Source organism: Venturia canescens, chromosome 2, assembly GCF_019457755.1.
Source record: "Venturia canescens isolate UGA chromosome 2, ASM1945775v1, whole genome shotgun sequence".
NCBI classification, from domain to species: Eukaryota; Metazoa; Arthropoda; class Insecta; order Hymenoptera; family Ichneumonidae; genus Venturia; species Venturia canescens.
Window position 1 is genome coordinate 18,567,522 of NC_057422.1, and position 15,661 is coordinate 18,583,182.

The window sequence follows — 15,661 nt, forward strand, 5'->3', positions numbered from 1 at the left end:
AGCCCGAGGATATTATGTTACGAGGGGTTTTGACACGGCCCTTGGACGACCTCAATGGACCATTTTCATCCATTACGCCACGAGGTACGACAACAACGCCACGTTTTCTTTTATCTTCTTTCTTTCTCCGTTAGACGAGAAGAAAAATAAGGAGATACGAGAAGAGTGCGCTGAGGAGAGAATGCGAACAATGAAATATCGTGTCTCATTCACGTGAGCAATCCTAGACGAAAGGACGCTCAAGGTCAATCAGGCGTACTCTAATTCGATCGAGCAGACGTTTTTGCCTTGAACCTCTTGAAAATTGACGACTTTAGCCTATCCTACTTTTGTGCTTTTTCCCTCCTCGAGCCAGACGCTTATTTCATCCGTCCTCTCCACCCGCCCTTGCAAATGATCCGTGGACTCGTCAACGACCTGGGTCACCTTCTTTCATGTCAATTCTGTAACTAATGGGCGAGCAGTCTCGTAAACATCACTTGAGACGTGAGCAAAGGCTTTCTTAACCGAAACGAGAGTCTCCTTAAGATGCACAAAATATGATCCTCTTTCATCGGAGCCCGACATCGCAAAATTCATTTTTTTCAAACTCTTGAGCCTTCGAGAAGCTCGCAAAATGTTGATCGCAAGGGCTTCCGCTCCACGGGGACGGCGTTTGTTGACCTTTTTCAAAAAAAGGGTGCCCCTCATTAGTACGAGTTCTTCCTAATTAAGACAAATTTCCTTCCACGAATTCTCCCGTTAATAAGAGTTCCTCGTAACGAAAAGAAGAAAAACTAGTCCCGGTGACCTCACCGGAGCTTCGTGGGCTTCCTGGGTGACCTTACGGCACGAATCCTCAACCCCGTTGCTTCGCGGGCACTAACAGCTGCAAACGCTCCGTTGAATGGGAACGCGCGCGACCATCTAAGGCTTCAAATTCAATTGACAAGTGTCGAAATCGCGAAAAAAATCAATGGCTCGGAAACAATGGGAATGGCCAAGGGAAAGTGGGGCATTTGGAGCTCCTCGTTTTCACGGAGTTCGCGAGGACAGATGTCGAGCTGGAATTTTCAGTCCTTTGAACCTTTCAGTCTCGTCCTCCGGGCCGAGCGTTCGGTGGGAGAGAACAACGCGGAAAAATACATTCTCCTCGATCCCTTTACCGCTCTATGCAAAAGAAACAGTAAAAGAAAAAAAAGAGGGAGAGAAAAATCGTACCGAGGATAATGTGGCACAGAGGAAGCCACTTCATTCAAAAAAGCCACATTTCTTGAGCTCTCCGCACTCCTGAGAGGCTTCTGCTTCTCATCTCGCCCAGAGGACAATGGCCCTTCGAGCACTCCCACAAGTACCATACACGTGCAGTCCAAGGGTGCCTTCTATTTTTCCTTTTCGTCCTTTTTTTTCCACTGTGACGCTACTTCACGGAATTTCTTTGATTTTTTTCTCAAAATCTCCTCGCTTTAAATCGCTTATGTCTCGTCCCACGTGTCCAGAAGTCAACGCCGAGTGCACTTCATATCCTCCTACCATTTTTGACCTCCAAATTGTCGGACTCGTAATCCATTCCAAGTGCTCATGTACTTTTACACTCTCGAGTATGATTTTATCGTGTTCTTTTCCACTCCAAGTCTTTTTAAGAGAAAAAAAAATGGTGATCTGCTTGAGAGATTATTGACACGATGCGATTATACTTCATGAGACTTAAATATTCACGCTTCGAAGCTAGCTGCTGTATGATGAATCTAATTTTTTTTTTTTTTTGTTGTGTTCCAGGGTGTTTATTGGACAACACGGCACCACGGGGACCGCCCGATGTGCCACCCCGAAATCCTACAATGAGCCGTATCAACGGAAGACTGCCAGGAAGTCACGGAGCCAGTGATCCCGATCGCGATCCCGATCTCGAACCATCCTGTCTGGTGCGCACACCATCTGGCAATTTCTACAATATTGGAAGTGAGTAACGATGATTGCTAATTACGATGGAAATATGCCAGTTGAGAATGAACGATAAAAAAAAGTAAAAAAATCATGCTGAGAATAAATATCGAGCGAAATATACATTCCTTAAGGTGGATCATGTCCGAAAGATCGTTTTTTATGGTTTTCTAAATTGGATAGATTTTCAATCGCTAATTAAAGATATAATCGCATTGAATTAATGTCAAAGTTATCAATTCGAAATTGCAAATAAATTTTTTCCACTTATCCTTCGGTGACTGAAATGATTTACGTAAAAATTAATTTTTTATGTAAAAAATCGCATTAGAAAGCACAATGGGAAAAACACAACGGGAAATGGATCAAGAAAAAAGGGTTAATAAAAAGACAGAAGGCTGTGACGATTAGCCATTTAAACTCTGTCCAAATTTCAAGACTTTCTTAAGAAAATCGTTTCGTGCATGAATAAAACATTGATTCGACGCGATCGCACGTTGGATTAAAAAAAGCATCTCCGAGCACATTAAATCAAGTGACGCGTGGAAAAAATGGTTACCCTTCGATGATTCTCCCTTTTTAACGTTCGAACCACAAATTTGTATCGAAATCGAGATTTCCTTTGATCGGATCGATTCGATGCACAATATAAACATATTTCATGAAAGAATTTGTTGTCTCATTGTGTGGTCGGTAACCTCGTTCACGTTCTTCTTCATTATTCACTAATGTTGGATATCGAGTATAATAGAAAATCCACGCGGCTCGTGTGGGAGTGGTCAGAAACGGAAAGGATCCGAGTCACTCGGAAATATATCGATCCGTATAATAATACTGGCTTGAAACCAACAGCAGGTAGACGGGGAGAAATCCTACAAGAAAACCGATGTAGAATCAAAAAAATATATGTTCGTATCGACAGAAAAACTTGAGCGCGACATTGAAAAAATCATGAAAAATAGTTGAAATGAATTTGCAGCTACGAATAAATAAAAAAAAAAAAAAAAAAAACGAATTTTCAATCACACGAAAGAAGAGAAAAAATCACGAAACAAATGCCGAAAGGGAAGTTTCTGCTTTTCTCCGTAATCTGAGAGAACTTTGACGAGGGTTTAGCCCTCGATCGATGGGCGTTTCTCTCCCGACTGACCCGAACAGACGGACAGACACACAAGATAAAAAGAAATTTCGAGATAGCTCTAGCTCGGTACTCGTGTTATTCTTTTTTTTCTAACTTCCTTCGCATCTTTTTTCTCAGCTATTTATCGCCCGAGCCGCCGAGCGCTCCCTGCGTCCTTATCGTTGACTGCTCGTCTCTCGATGGCCCTTTGAGGAAACAATTTTTTCCCCCTTTTTTACTGGAAGGGGAAAGCAGGGTCAACTTCTTCCACACGTTTCATTGACATGAGAGGCTTTATTTTTTCAACCGAACGCAACAAATGTTCCGCGCTTCTTCAGCGACCGCAATCATCGTGAGAATTTCACTCTGAAATGAAAATTTATTAATTTTCTTATTTCTTCGTAAAACAAAGCGAAATCTCAAAGCACGAGAGCAGCTTACGTTATTTTTGGGGTGTTGTGCGAGCACCCCCGTGATAAACGACCCTTCGATCTATTGACTCTCTCGCGGCTATGACAGCCTCGCTTTTTCGATCAATCGCCCTGCATAATGTACATTTTTATCCCTTTAGTTTTTTCCTCTCCGACGCTTCACGCCCTCCTCGCCCCTGTCGATTCCTCCTACTTCTTATCTTCAATTATCGATCCTCGTCCCCCTCCCCGATCGTCGACTTACCTATTTCTCGAAGACGAGGGTTCGTTTATTTCGAGATTAAGGTTTTGCGCGGATGAGTGCAAGATTATCTTTTGTCAAACCGTACGTTATTAGGCTTCGTTCAATTGCTATATTTCCGTTCTCGTAATTCATTAATTTCGAATAACAAACTGACATTATTGAAAGTTTTGAAACTTTCGCCGCATTCTTCGAGTCGTTTTCGAGTTTCGGACTCGAAAATTATAGGAAAAAAGCATTGAAACATTGGCTAATTTGAAGCGCGGGGGAAGAAACAAAATGAATAAAAGGACGGAAGGGAGGCAAAGGAAGAAATAATAATGGCTGGGAATTCGAGAGCTCCTAAACGTCCTGATCACGGACATCTTCGTAAATGCCATAATTACCATAGCACTCCCTCATTTTTGCACTCTTTCTTTTCTCCTCTTGAGGTCTGTCGCTCTCTCTTTCTTTTCGACCCTCCTTTCCCACTCTCTCTTTCTTTCTTTCGACTCTCCTTTTCATTCCCTCAGCTTTGAACCCTTTATCTCTCTCTCTCTCTCTCTCTCTCCTGACCCGGATAAGAGCGTCTCGGTCTCGACACCCGCAATTAGAGAACTGACCATTACACAAACTTCCCACGCTCGGATTTGCGAGCCTCGAGCTCCGTCCGGTGAAATTGACCTTACTAATCATTCGGCATTCGTCTCGTCCCAGAGTCAATTTTCAAAAATATAAACAAAGAAAAAAAAATGAATAAAAAAAGCGATGGATCCTTCGATAAATTCTAGAGCGCCATTATATTTTTCGAACACGCATTTTGTCACTCACTTTATTTCTCCTCGTCGAAAATAATTCACGAAACAAAGTCCTTGTTTATTTATTCCTCGCACTCGGCCAATATGTAACGAGACTTACTCATCTCTGGACTAGCGTGCTGGCTTGAAATTTAAACCACGCGATGAATCATGTACTTATTGATTCAACAGGGGTATGTTCCCCTTTTTTTCGTTCGCCTCCGCGCACATTTTCTCGGGTTCTTTATTTATAGTCTCGCGTGTCTCGTTCGCGAATTTTCGTTGAATCTCAATGCACAGCAAGCTCGAAAAACGCGTCTAGAATATTAAAAATAATGCATTTGCAATTCTCTTGGACACATTCGGGCCCTCAACTACGGTTGTTATCTTTACAACGTGCTCGGAGTTTCGTAGAATTTTTTTAAATTTTTTATTTATGCTTCAAATTCATTCCGAAGCTCGAGAAATTTCGCTATAATTTTTAAAACACTGGAACACAGATTATTCTTCGAACGAGTGAAAAATATTGTTTTTCCACGAAATTATTCAGTCCATCGATCAAATTTGATAATTACCTTTACCTTCTTCCAATGCAATATTCATTTAAACGTTCATTTATTTATTTGCAGAAATACCGAAGAATGATTACAACAACAAGAACCCATCGACGGGCAACAGTCCAATAAAGGTCGAACTCCAGAACAACATGGACAGGTAAGATTGACGGGACAGCTTATAGTAGTTGGGGCTCAACAAAACGATCGATCGATCAATCCCCCCTCCAATCGCGAGTTCTTTTCCATCGTGTTTTTTCTCCTAAGCCTACGACTTTTCGTCCAGAAAAAAAAAGCGAATAGAAAAAAAACAAGGGATGGAAAATAAGGGACAGAAAATTTGGATAAATTTCCGAGGGCGACGTTGGGAAAGGACCAGTTGCAAGCGCCATTCGTGGAATTTTGTGCACCCTCCCCCCCCCCCCCCCCCCCCCCTCCCCTTCACCACCTTCGTGTTCATTCATAATTTTATTGCTACCGTTATACAAACTTTGGTCTTCTTTTTTCTCTCTCCTTAAACCATGAATCATTCCTCCAAACACTCGATGAATCGGTGAATGAGTCAAAGTTGGAGTATTGTGATCCTCGGTGTCGAGCTCACCGTGAAAATTGACGGGGCTCCTTTTTCACGACAAAAGCTCTCCTCGAGAGGGTCCTCGAAAATCTTTTAATGCCACGGGAGAAAATAATCGATTTTGAAGAAAAATCTTTCGAATTTATTTCGAAAAATTTCGCATCGATTCCTCAGGACTCGAGGAGCCAGAATTTATGGTGAAAATAATTAAAACAACTTTTCATTTATTTTTTGAAAATATTTCACCAGTGAAAAGCAAGAAAATTCGATTTAATAAATTCTGAACGAGTTATGTTTCCATATTGCAATGTTGGAAAGCAAAAGAAATAAAAATATGGAGGTTTTTTCTATTTGAAGACTCGGTTAAAGAGATATCTGCCACTCGTGTTGAGCCTCTTCCTCGTGACGTCGTCACTCAGAGGTCGAGTGTGCGGTAGAAAATTCTGAGTAAACTCTCTTCGCTCTCCGTCTCTTTTTTCTTTCTTGCCTGAGAATCTGTCTATCCAGTTCAAATATTATGGTTAGACACTCGTAAGTAACAGGAACGGGGCTCCGGGGTCCAGAGTAAACACTTGTCTCGTCGCGCAGAGAAACGTTCACATATTCACACCCACATGGGTAAGAGAGAGGGAGAATTTTCCATCCAGCCAGAGTGTTCCTCGCGTACGATTGGAAAAATATTTCAGTGCGATACTGCCGTGAAAAATTCCCCAAGAGACCTACTGAAAAAAGCCTGGAAGCTGAGGGGGCGAGACGAAAAGGGACAAAAAGTCATGACGAATCACTGAAAGTTTTCCTATCTTTTCCTATTTATTAATCTGCGAGTGACAATGTCACACTCCGAGTGTATCTCGAGCCAAGCCGAGGCTTAAGAGTCCGACTATTATGCTTTCGATAATCTTGCTTCGACAGAAAACATAGTCGAACTTTCGATAACCGCGTTAAAGTATACGAGGACACGTGTGCCCTTTGATACCCTCGAGAAGATTGTTAGCATATGGGTCATCTGGTGAGATTAGTGGAGGTTATTTCGAGAGCCCATGGCAGCAGTCGAAGGGATGCCAATGCATCGAGAAATCACTTTTGGGACCCACGAGCTTGAATTCATCTAGGCATGCAACGTGTCCGATTCCCACGAGAGATAGACCCTGATGACATAATCCAGGGACCGATTTTGCCGCCCCCCTGGCCACTGAATATCACACGATTCGTAGGCATACCGAAACGTGACTTTGTGTAATCCACGACGATCAGGGGTGATAACTTTGGCCTCTTTTTTCTCTTGTTCCAGAGTTACTTTGCCTTACGGGCACACCCCATCGATGATCCCCATGAGAAGACAGAGCATACGATGCCACTTTGGCAAAGGAATGGTCTGGTGCAGCTGGAAACAAATCGCCATTGTGGTAACCATGGTCTCGCTCTGCTTGGGCGCAGCCCTCATTTACGTCGCCGGTGAGTTCCTTTTTTCATGTACTTCCAATCGTTCTTGTGCACGTGACGTTGAAAATTAAGGGAAAAGTTTTAAAAAACGACGCTGAAGTTCGCAACGTTGGAGTCCAACGAAATGAACGAAAAGAAGATTCGTAACTCGTTTTTTTATTTCACGAATCATTGGTGGGGGTTGGAAAACTACAAATTTTAAATTCGTTGGACTCCAACGTTGCAAACTTGAGCGCCGTTTCGTTCTTCCAGTTCTATTCTCCGGACGAGTTTGCTCACCTTCTACATTCACGTTTCCTGACTTTTCAGCCTCAAATATAATGAACTGGTCGTATCAACGAACCAAGGCGTGCACAGTGCTAGTAGGCGAGAATGCGGACGCGAAATTGGCAGGATCCGAGGCGAACAAAACGTCGACGTCGTTGACGTCGGGCTCCTCCTCGTCGGGTGGCAGGACGCGTCAGCAATCGTCTTCAGGAGGTAGGAAACGTACTGATGAGGAGTTAGACAACGTATTTTTGCGCAAACGTAGAGACACTGTTAACCAGCATGCCCAAGTGTTGCACCAAACAAAAATGACTAGTTATAATCCGAGTGACGTCACGGAGAAGATCGTCAGTATTGATGATGCGTCTGAAAGCCCCGGCGACGATAATCCGCATGACAAGGTTCTTAAGGTTGGTTTGCATGTCGTGGATCCTGTTGATTATTCGCAAGCGAAAATCAATGCTCCTGGAATCTTTAGCATCGGTGATAACAATGAACTGGAAACTGAACAACTAACTCGGGAACATTCGCCTACGTTCTTACCTGAATCTCCCTCGTCTTTTTCTTCTCATTTTCCTTCATCTTCTTCTGCGACTTCCTCATTTCCTTTTTCTTCGTCTTCTTCGTCTTCTTCTCTGCCCTCGACTCAACTTTCCTTCTCAAGTTCCATGGGCTCATCGACCCCACTGAATCAGGAGGAAACTCACTCGACCACGCCGTCGCGAGTCCTCGTTGATCTCGAAACGTCAACGAAGGAAGGGACGACGTTACTGACGATGGAAGACAACGGCGTAAAGTCATTTTCTAGTAATCCTGATCCCATCGATGAATTTGCTCCCGTGGATATTGCGACAAAAACGAAAGGCAATCTCGATGAGATTCGAACTGATAAAGACTCGAACGAGGACTCGTTGGAATTGCTGCCGGAAATGTATCTCAGAGACGCCGAAATTCCAAGGGCTGAAGAACTTGGATGGAGCGACGAAAATATCTCGACTGGTGAGCATAATTCGGTAACCTCGTCGTCATCAGAGCCTTCTCAGGCAGATGAAGTTTCCTCGATGACCAATGAGGAGGCAGCCTCGAGTGCAGAACCGAACACGTCCGAGCAAACTACGAGTTCCAAAAAATCTTCTGATCCTGACGTCCAAATGGAGAATTCAACATCAAACATTTTGAAAATAGTTCGAGAGCTCTCGAACGAGGACCAATCGATGGAAGTAGCGAACGCGGACGCTCCTCCGGTCTTGGAGACGAGCGCGAAGTCGGCAGAAAAGCCTCAAGGAGATTATCCACTGTTGTACAACTACGAGGAGGTAGAAATAGTTAAATTGAATCACGAAAAGTCGATGACCGGTTCTAAATCGATTTATAACAGTGTCGACCTTGATACGTTGCCAAGGTCAACGGGAATGAACAACGAAGTGAGAGCGGTAGAATTCGAAGCGGAAACGATGGAGGAGAACTTGGAGGAGAGGTCGAAGGAGGACCTCCGGGTGATCATGAGAGAAGGAACGGACGAGGAATTCCTCCGAGAATTCGAGCGACGTTTCAGCCACAAGAGCAGGCAATTCCTTTCATCGTCATCAACAACATCCCCGTCATCATTTTCTCCAGAAATCGATGGGAAAGCGTCGTTGCATGAAGGTCACGCCCCGGGTTCTCCCAATAATGCAGAGTCTAACAGTGCGAGCTTAACGAACGTCCAAATGATAGAAATCCCGATGGTCCCCGAGGCCAAAGGTCGAAACGAGGCTGCGATCCGTCACGATTCTCGTAGAGTTCTCGTAAACGTGACGATTTCGACGGAAGACTCGTCCTCGTCGACGGGAACTCGAGCACTTTACGTCCTCTCGGTATCGGTGCCCGGTGGCAACGGTTCACCTTCGAATGACCTTTCACCTCACGTCAGCGTCGAGCCTGCTCCCAAGCTCCAAGACATACCCGAGCCCGACAAGGTTAATTTGACTTTGGGAACGTCCTCCCGAGCCATGCCGTATAAAATATTGGAGGCACCCTTGCCACCGCCTCCCCAGCCGCCCGCATCACCGCCGCCCCCTTTATGGGGCGGCGGCGAATGCGAGTGCTCGTGCCCATGCATGGAATCGTCCTCCGACGAATGGGACAGCTTCTCGACTAACCAACGAGCCCCTAACGTCCTTGAAATTCTCGACAACGAGTTTCACCTCTCTCAGGACCTTAATGAAATTTCTTCTCAAAAAGATACAACCATTTTCGAGAACCCGAATTTCGAGCATCGCCAGGATTTATCCACCACTCCTGACCAAGGTTTGTCCGATTTTTTTACGAGCACCGAAATTTCCGAGGGTTTTAACGACACGAACGTGGATACGAGGAACCCAACGCCAACCGTTTATGTCGACGCAACCACCAGCGAGAACGAGACTGTCTGGTGCTCGAACACTACCCCACTTCCCCCTGAGCCCACTATACTTATTCTCGAAGGTGAGGCCTGCTCTCTCGCTCGCCATCTTTCACGCCTTTTTATTCAATCGCTTTGCTTCCATTTCCATTTTCCATTGATCCCGAGAAAACAAAAGTCGATCGAGATTTTCGAAAAACAACTACCCCGAGTGAGTTAACAGAATTTTGAAAATTCTAAAACAGACGAATTTCAAGCAAACTTCTGTTTATGACCTGCCAACCTACAGCGCTGCGGATCGAGTTTTCCTGCTCTAATAAACGCTGCTCCGTTTTTTTTTTCAAACTCTCGATATCACTTGTTTGTTCACTCTTTTTTCGGTTATATTTCATTCTCGACACACAATCTGCTACCAATATTTTTCCATGCCCCATTCCTGTTGTTTTTTTGTTTTTTTTTTTTTTTTTTTTTTTTTTCAATTTTGCGGCATGCTTTTGTTTGTCAACCATTCCTTTTATCGTAAAATGCTTTGTGCGCTCGTTAGTTTAGCGAGTGTGCATTTTTTTGTTGTTGTAGTTTTTTTGCCCCCCACCTCTATTCGTTCGCAATGTCACAGGTAAACGACCTCATTTTAATCACGTGTTTACCGTTCACTTGCCGCTCTCCCTTTGTACCATTATCATGTAAATTGCTTTGCCCAAGAACGTCGGAAGGGTAGGTTCAAAAATGTTAAGCGTTACTCTGTGCGAAAGCTTTTTTCCCGTCGTGAAACAATTCATTTATAAAAAAGATTGCGACAACTCGTTCTCAAACACACAATGTTATTTTAATCTCCGGTGGCGTAATAAAAACCAGTTTAAATTTTTCTACAACGGATAACTTATCGACATTTATTATTATATTTCGTATCTTTCAAATATTCCTTCACGCCAGACTGTTTATTTTTGTTTACACATTGACAAAAGTTTGCAAAAAAATTTTTTATTTTTCATTCACGAGGGATTTTCATACAAACATTTATGTTTTTCGTTTTTTTCACGATTCGTTGCGATGCACGATACACCAATTTCGTATAATAACAATAACACATTCGACGCAACTAAAACATGACTCGCCACAAGAATCTTTCATTTGTTTCATTCACTTTTTTGCCTCGTTCTTTTCACACGTTTTCTCGTTGCATAAATTTCGAATCCCATCAATTCTGCTTATTTTATTTAATTTTCAAATTTTATCTTTTTTTCATGATTTTTCACGCTTTTCGTGAGCGATTTTTTAATCCGAAATTAATGAGGAATTTTATATTACTGTCTCTTAGGCGCAAGAACGTTTCCTGCGAGATCTTTCCCACCGGATGGCACAACCTTTGCTCAAGTCGGTCTCGGCCAAAGGTTGAGCAAGGAAATTCCTCCCTACAGTTATTGGAACATGCAGTTCTATCAATCCGAGCCTGCATACGTACGTTTCGATTACAATATTCCACGTGGTGCGAGTATCGGTGTCTACGCGAGAAGAAACGCTCTACCGACTCACACGCAATACGATCTTCTCGAAGTCCTCAGCGGATTCAAGGCTCGAACAACCAGGGCGTCCCATGTTAGTGTAATTGTATGTGCGAGTGACCCAATTATGTTTTATTTTCGCTCCTTTTCATCGAAACGCTCATCAAGTTTTGTGCATTATCATATTTTTATCGTTGAATTATTTTTATTTTTATTATCCTTTTTCACTTCATTGTTATTAATCGTTAACATAAATTTTTGAATTTTTCAACATCATCATGTTTTTCTTATAAATATCGTTACAATTTTATTTTTAGTTCGATACCGATGCTCCTATTTTTTTTTAATTATCCTGTTAATTTTATGCGTTTTCCTCAAATGAGAAAATTCCGCGACGAATAAATCTTCGGCATTTGAAAAATTCGAGCGCACTCCCTCTAGATATTTTTATCGCACGCCGTTGCGAGTCAATCGTAATTTATGGCCCCATTGCATATCGACGATTCGTAATCGGATGCTAATTTATTGAAATGGGCGACCAATCACGTAGTCCAAATAAAGCATCCCATTATTCTGGAAATGTGTTTATTAACATAATTACAAATTGTAGTATCGCGGTCGAATATTTTCAATGCCTCGATGAAGGGTCATCGAATATTGATGAATCGAAGAAGAATTTTAACGTTTAACCGCCTTTCCCGTATCCAGTGTTCGACCGTAATGAATGAACTCTGAAAATTGTGACTTTTTCAATAAACACGTTATGTTTGTTTGAATGAATTACAGCCGTCAATAAAAAAGGAAGTGACGCATTACATGGAGCCAGGCCACTGGTTTTTGTCGCTGTACAATGACGACGGTGATCCCCAGGAGGTCGCGTTCATCGCCGTCATCGCTGAAGACATGACGCACAACTGTCCGAACGGTTGCAGCGGCAAAGGCGAATGTTTGCTTGGCCATTGTCAGTGTAACCCGGGTTTCGGCGGGGAGGATTGCAGCGAGAGCGTTTGTCCAGTGCTCTGTAGCCAACGCGGCGAATACATCAACGGCGAATGCCAGTGTAACCCAGGATGGAAGGGTAAAGAATGCTCGTTGCGTCACGACGAATGCGAAGTCCCTGATTGCAACGGTCACGGTCATTGCACCAATGGAAAATGCAATTGTGTCCGTGGCTACAAAGGAAAATTCTGCGAGGAAGCCGACTGTCCTCATCCGACTTGCTCCGGCCATGGTTTTTGTGCCGAAGGTACCTGCATATGTAAAAAGGGCTGGAAGGGCGCTGACTGCAGCACAATGGACAAGGAGGCCCTCCAATGCTTGCCTGACTGCAGTGGACACGGAAATTTTGATCTCGAGTCACAAACTTGCCACTGTGAACCCATGTGGTCCGGGGATGATTGCTCCAAGGGTGAGCAACTTTCGTCCACTCTCTCACCTCGATTCGCCCATTCCTTTGATCAGTTTTATTTTTACCCACTTTTAGTGGAATCAGCTGTCTAGAAAACCGCGAGAATCAAACCATTGTGAATTCTAGTGAATTATTCGCTCGGACCAATTCTGGCGCGGAGAACGAAAATTCGTTAATCGATGAGGCTTTACGAATATCGAAACATTTATCATCTCCATTAATGGTGATTCTGATGTCCATGAAACGAGTGAAAAAATGTCTTATTTCTGATTTTGTATTATTTTCTTTTCTCTATCGTCACTTTCATAAGGATGAAGAATTTACGCGCAAAGTTCGCATACACTAATTTAAATGTACTTTTCTCCATAAATTTTGATCGTTTGTTCGAAAAATCGGAATAAAATTATTGCATTTTTAAGATAATGAGAATTTATGGGAATTGATAAAGCGAATATTATTGCAGAGCTTTGTGATTTGGATTGCGGTCCTCACGGTCATTGCGTCGATAACGCCTGCGATTGTTTGCCCGGTTGGTCCGGCGACCTCTGCAACTTGAAACAGTGCGATCCGCGTTGCAACGAGCATGGCCAATGTAAAAATGGTACGTGCTTGTGCGTGAGTGGCTGGAACGGACGTCACTGCACGATGGAGGGTTGCCCGAATTCTTGCTCCGGGCATGGACAATGCAAAGGTAACGCGGACGAACAGTGGGAATGTCGATGCTACGATGGCTGGGATGGAAAGGACTGCAGCGTTCTTCTCGAGCAGAACTGCAACGACGGAAGGGACAATGACAAAGGTCAGTTGACGAATTTCGTTCTCGTTGACGTTTACGAAGGAGGAAAATCTCCAGTGATTTGGCTGTCAATAAAATTATTTCTCTTTGCTGTGCCAAAGCTTAATAAAAGCTAGAAATTCAAGTGAAAAGTTTGCCCAACTTTTGGATAATTTTTGTTCGAGTTGCCGAGGCATCGAGCCTTGATGAAAATCCTCTGAAAATACTCCGATTGATTTTCGATCTCGTAAGCATTTCAATGATGTCCATTCCGGGGATTTCTTCTTCAGTATTTTTTCCACATTCGGGATTACCCGAAAACTAGCTTCGATGAGCCTCGAACGTTCAAATCAATTTGAAATTTTTCGTCCTCGAATATCCTCATAATATTTTTCCACCGAGTGAACAATGAAAAGCTGATTAAAACAATTCGAAAAAAATAGACGGTCTCGTGGACTGTGCGGATCCGGAGTGTTGCGCTAATCACGCCTGTCGGAGCAGCCAACTTTGCGTCTCCGCACCGAAACCGATTGACATTTTATTGCGAAAACAACCACCAGCGATAACGGCCTCGTTTTTCGAGAGAATGAAATTTTTGATTGACGAAGGTAGTCTCCAAAATTACGCTCGCCAAGAGACTTTCAACGAGAGGTGAGTTGTTGATATATTTTTCGTTATTTACGAGAGGAAAAGAAAGCTAAAAAAAAACGAAACAAAACAAAATGAACGATATTATTGATAGCTGTAAATTGAAACGTACTCGAAATCGTCTTGGCGTTTCAAAGACACCTGTTAAGATGTTCGATAGTAATATTTATTAAAATTGATTCATGAAATCAATAGTAGTACATATAATTCTATATATCCATATATATATATCTATATATTTACATTTATATATTAATATGAATATTGAAAAATGTCCGTCCCGATTCGATGTTGCGTGCAGTGGCGTCTTTAATCATAGAACCCGAACGTCAATCCGTTCGATGTCATGCAATAACTTCACACTTGTACACACGTTTTTCTGTTTTTTTTTTAATTATCATTTTTTATTAATTTTATTGCAATGAAATTCGAGAAAATGTAGAGTTCAAATTGGTTTATCGAGAAAAAAAAAAACAAAACAAAACAAAACAAAAGTATTAATCGGTTAACAATTATTGTTGATGTTTGCAAGATGAAAAACGACTCAAGTGTTTTTCATACCGAATCTTTTGGGTCGAGGCCCATTACTGATTTGCGACAATTATATATTTCTCTTTTTTATTTCAATATCGCAATCGCGATTATTTTTCAAGGATAATTAAAAAAGAAACGAAACGACATTTACCGTTGACACAAATACCACAGAATATCATATTTAATATATTAATATACTGCGCTGTTGTGACCCGTGTGAAATCACATCCCATCAGTTTTGTACATATGTTTTGTATGTAAGTGTGCGCGAGTGTGTTCCCCCGATGCACCCGAACCTCCCATTTACGATATTTTCTCCATTCTTGTTTCTCAACAGCCAATGAAAATTTTTTTTTTTTTCGAAAAAAAAAACTCCTTTTGCGTAGTGTTTCTACAAAATGATGTCCATTTCCGATTGTTATAACGCTTCAAAAAATAACGCTCATTCGTAGTTTTGAATTTATTTCATATAATCGTCTCCCATCGATATTTTTCGTTTTTGTTCGACGAACCCCCCCCCCCCCCCCCCCAGCCCCGTCTCTCGCTCTCTCTTACTAATATTTTCTTTCTATTGTCCGTCCGAGTGAAGCTTGCGCGTATGTCTAAAATACCCATGCTTTTTTGCCCATCGCTCTCGAACGGTCCATCGTACCATCGTACGAAACGAATGAAAAAGGAAAATAGTACATTGGAAATGTCGCAGCTAAGGGACACTCGAATATTGCTCATTATTGACGGAGCCAATCACAAGACATTGGAGAGAGACAAGAGTTTTTGAATTCATGAAATATCCATTAGTTCACCCCCAATCATTTTTTGGTTTATTCCACAGTGGAATTTATGCTCGATCATGATTGATGAAATTCTCAAAATTTTTGAAGCGAAGGAAATTCAGGAATAGAATTTGTTTGAGATTAAATTCATCCTTGCATATTAGTCGAAGCGATCATTTCATTTAATGGATTACTCGATACTTCGTAATGTCAACAATTTTTCGTTCTATTCTCAATGTGCTCGTTATTTTGTTTTTTCTTCAATTTTTATCGAATTCAATCGATTTATTTGATGAAAATACTCGGAAA

The 15,661-nt window shown here is 42.2% G+C and overlaps 1 protein-coding gene across 1 annotated transcript in view; it reads left to right on the forward strand.

Moving 5' to 3' along the window:
- Ten-m (teneurin transmembrane protein Ten-m) overlaps positions 1 to 15,661 on the forward strand; it is a 366,438-nt gene that overhangs the window by 340,420 nt on the left and 10,357 nt on the right. Inside the window, exons 4-11 of the mRNA XM_043410995.1 lie at positions 1,759 to 1,941; positions 5,121 to 5,205; positions 6,911 to 7,074; positions 7,372 to 9,795; positions 11,031 to 11,308; positions 12,001 to 12,622; positions 13,086 to 13,421; positions 13,841 to 14,048. Of these exons, the coding sequence (XP_043266930.1) occupies positions 1,759 to 1,941; positions 5,121 to 5,205; positions 6,911 to 7,074; positions 7,372 to 9,795; positions 11,031 to 11,308; positions 12,001 to 12,622; positions 13,086 to 13,421; positions 13,841 to 14,048 (4,300 nt within the window). The remainder of the gene's footprint in view (positions 1 to 1,758; positions 1,942 to 5,120; positions 5,206 to 6,910; positions 7,075 to 7,371; positions 9,796 to 11,030; positions 11,309 to 12,000; positions 12,623 to 13,085; positions 13,422 to 13,840; positions 14,049 to 15,661) is intronic.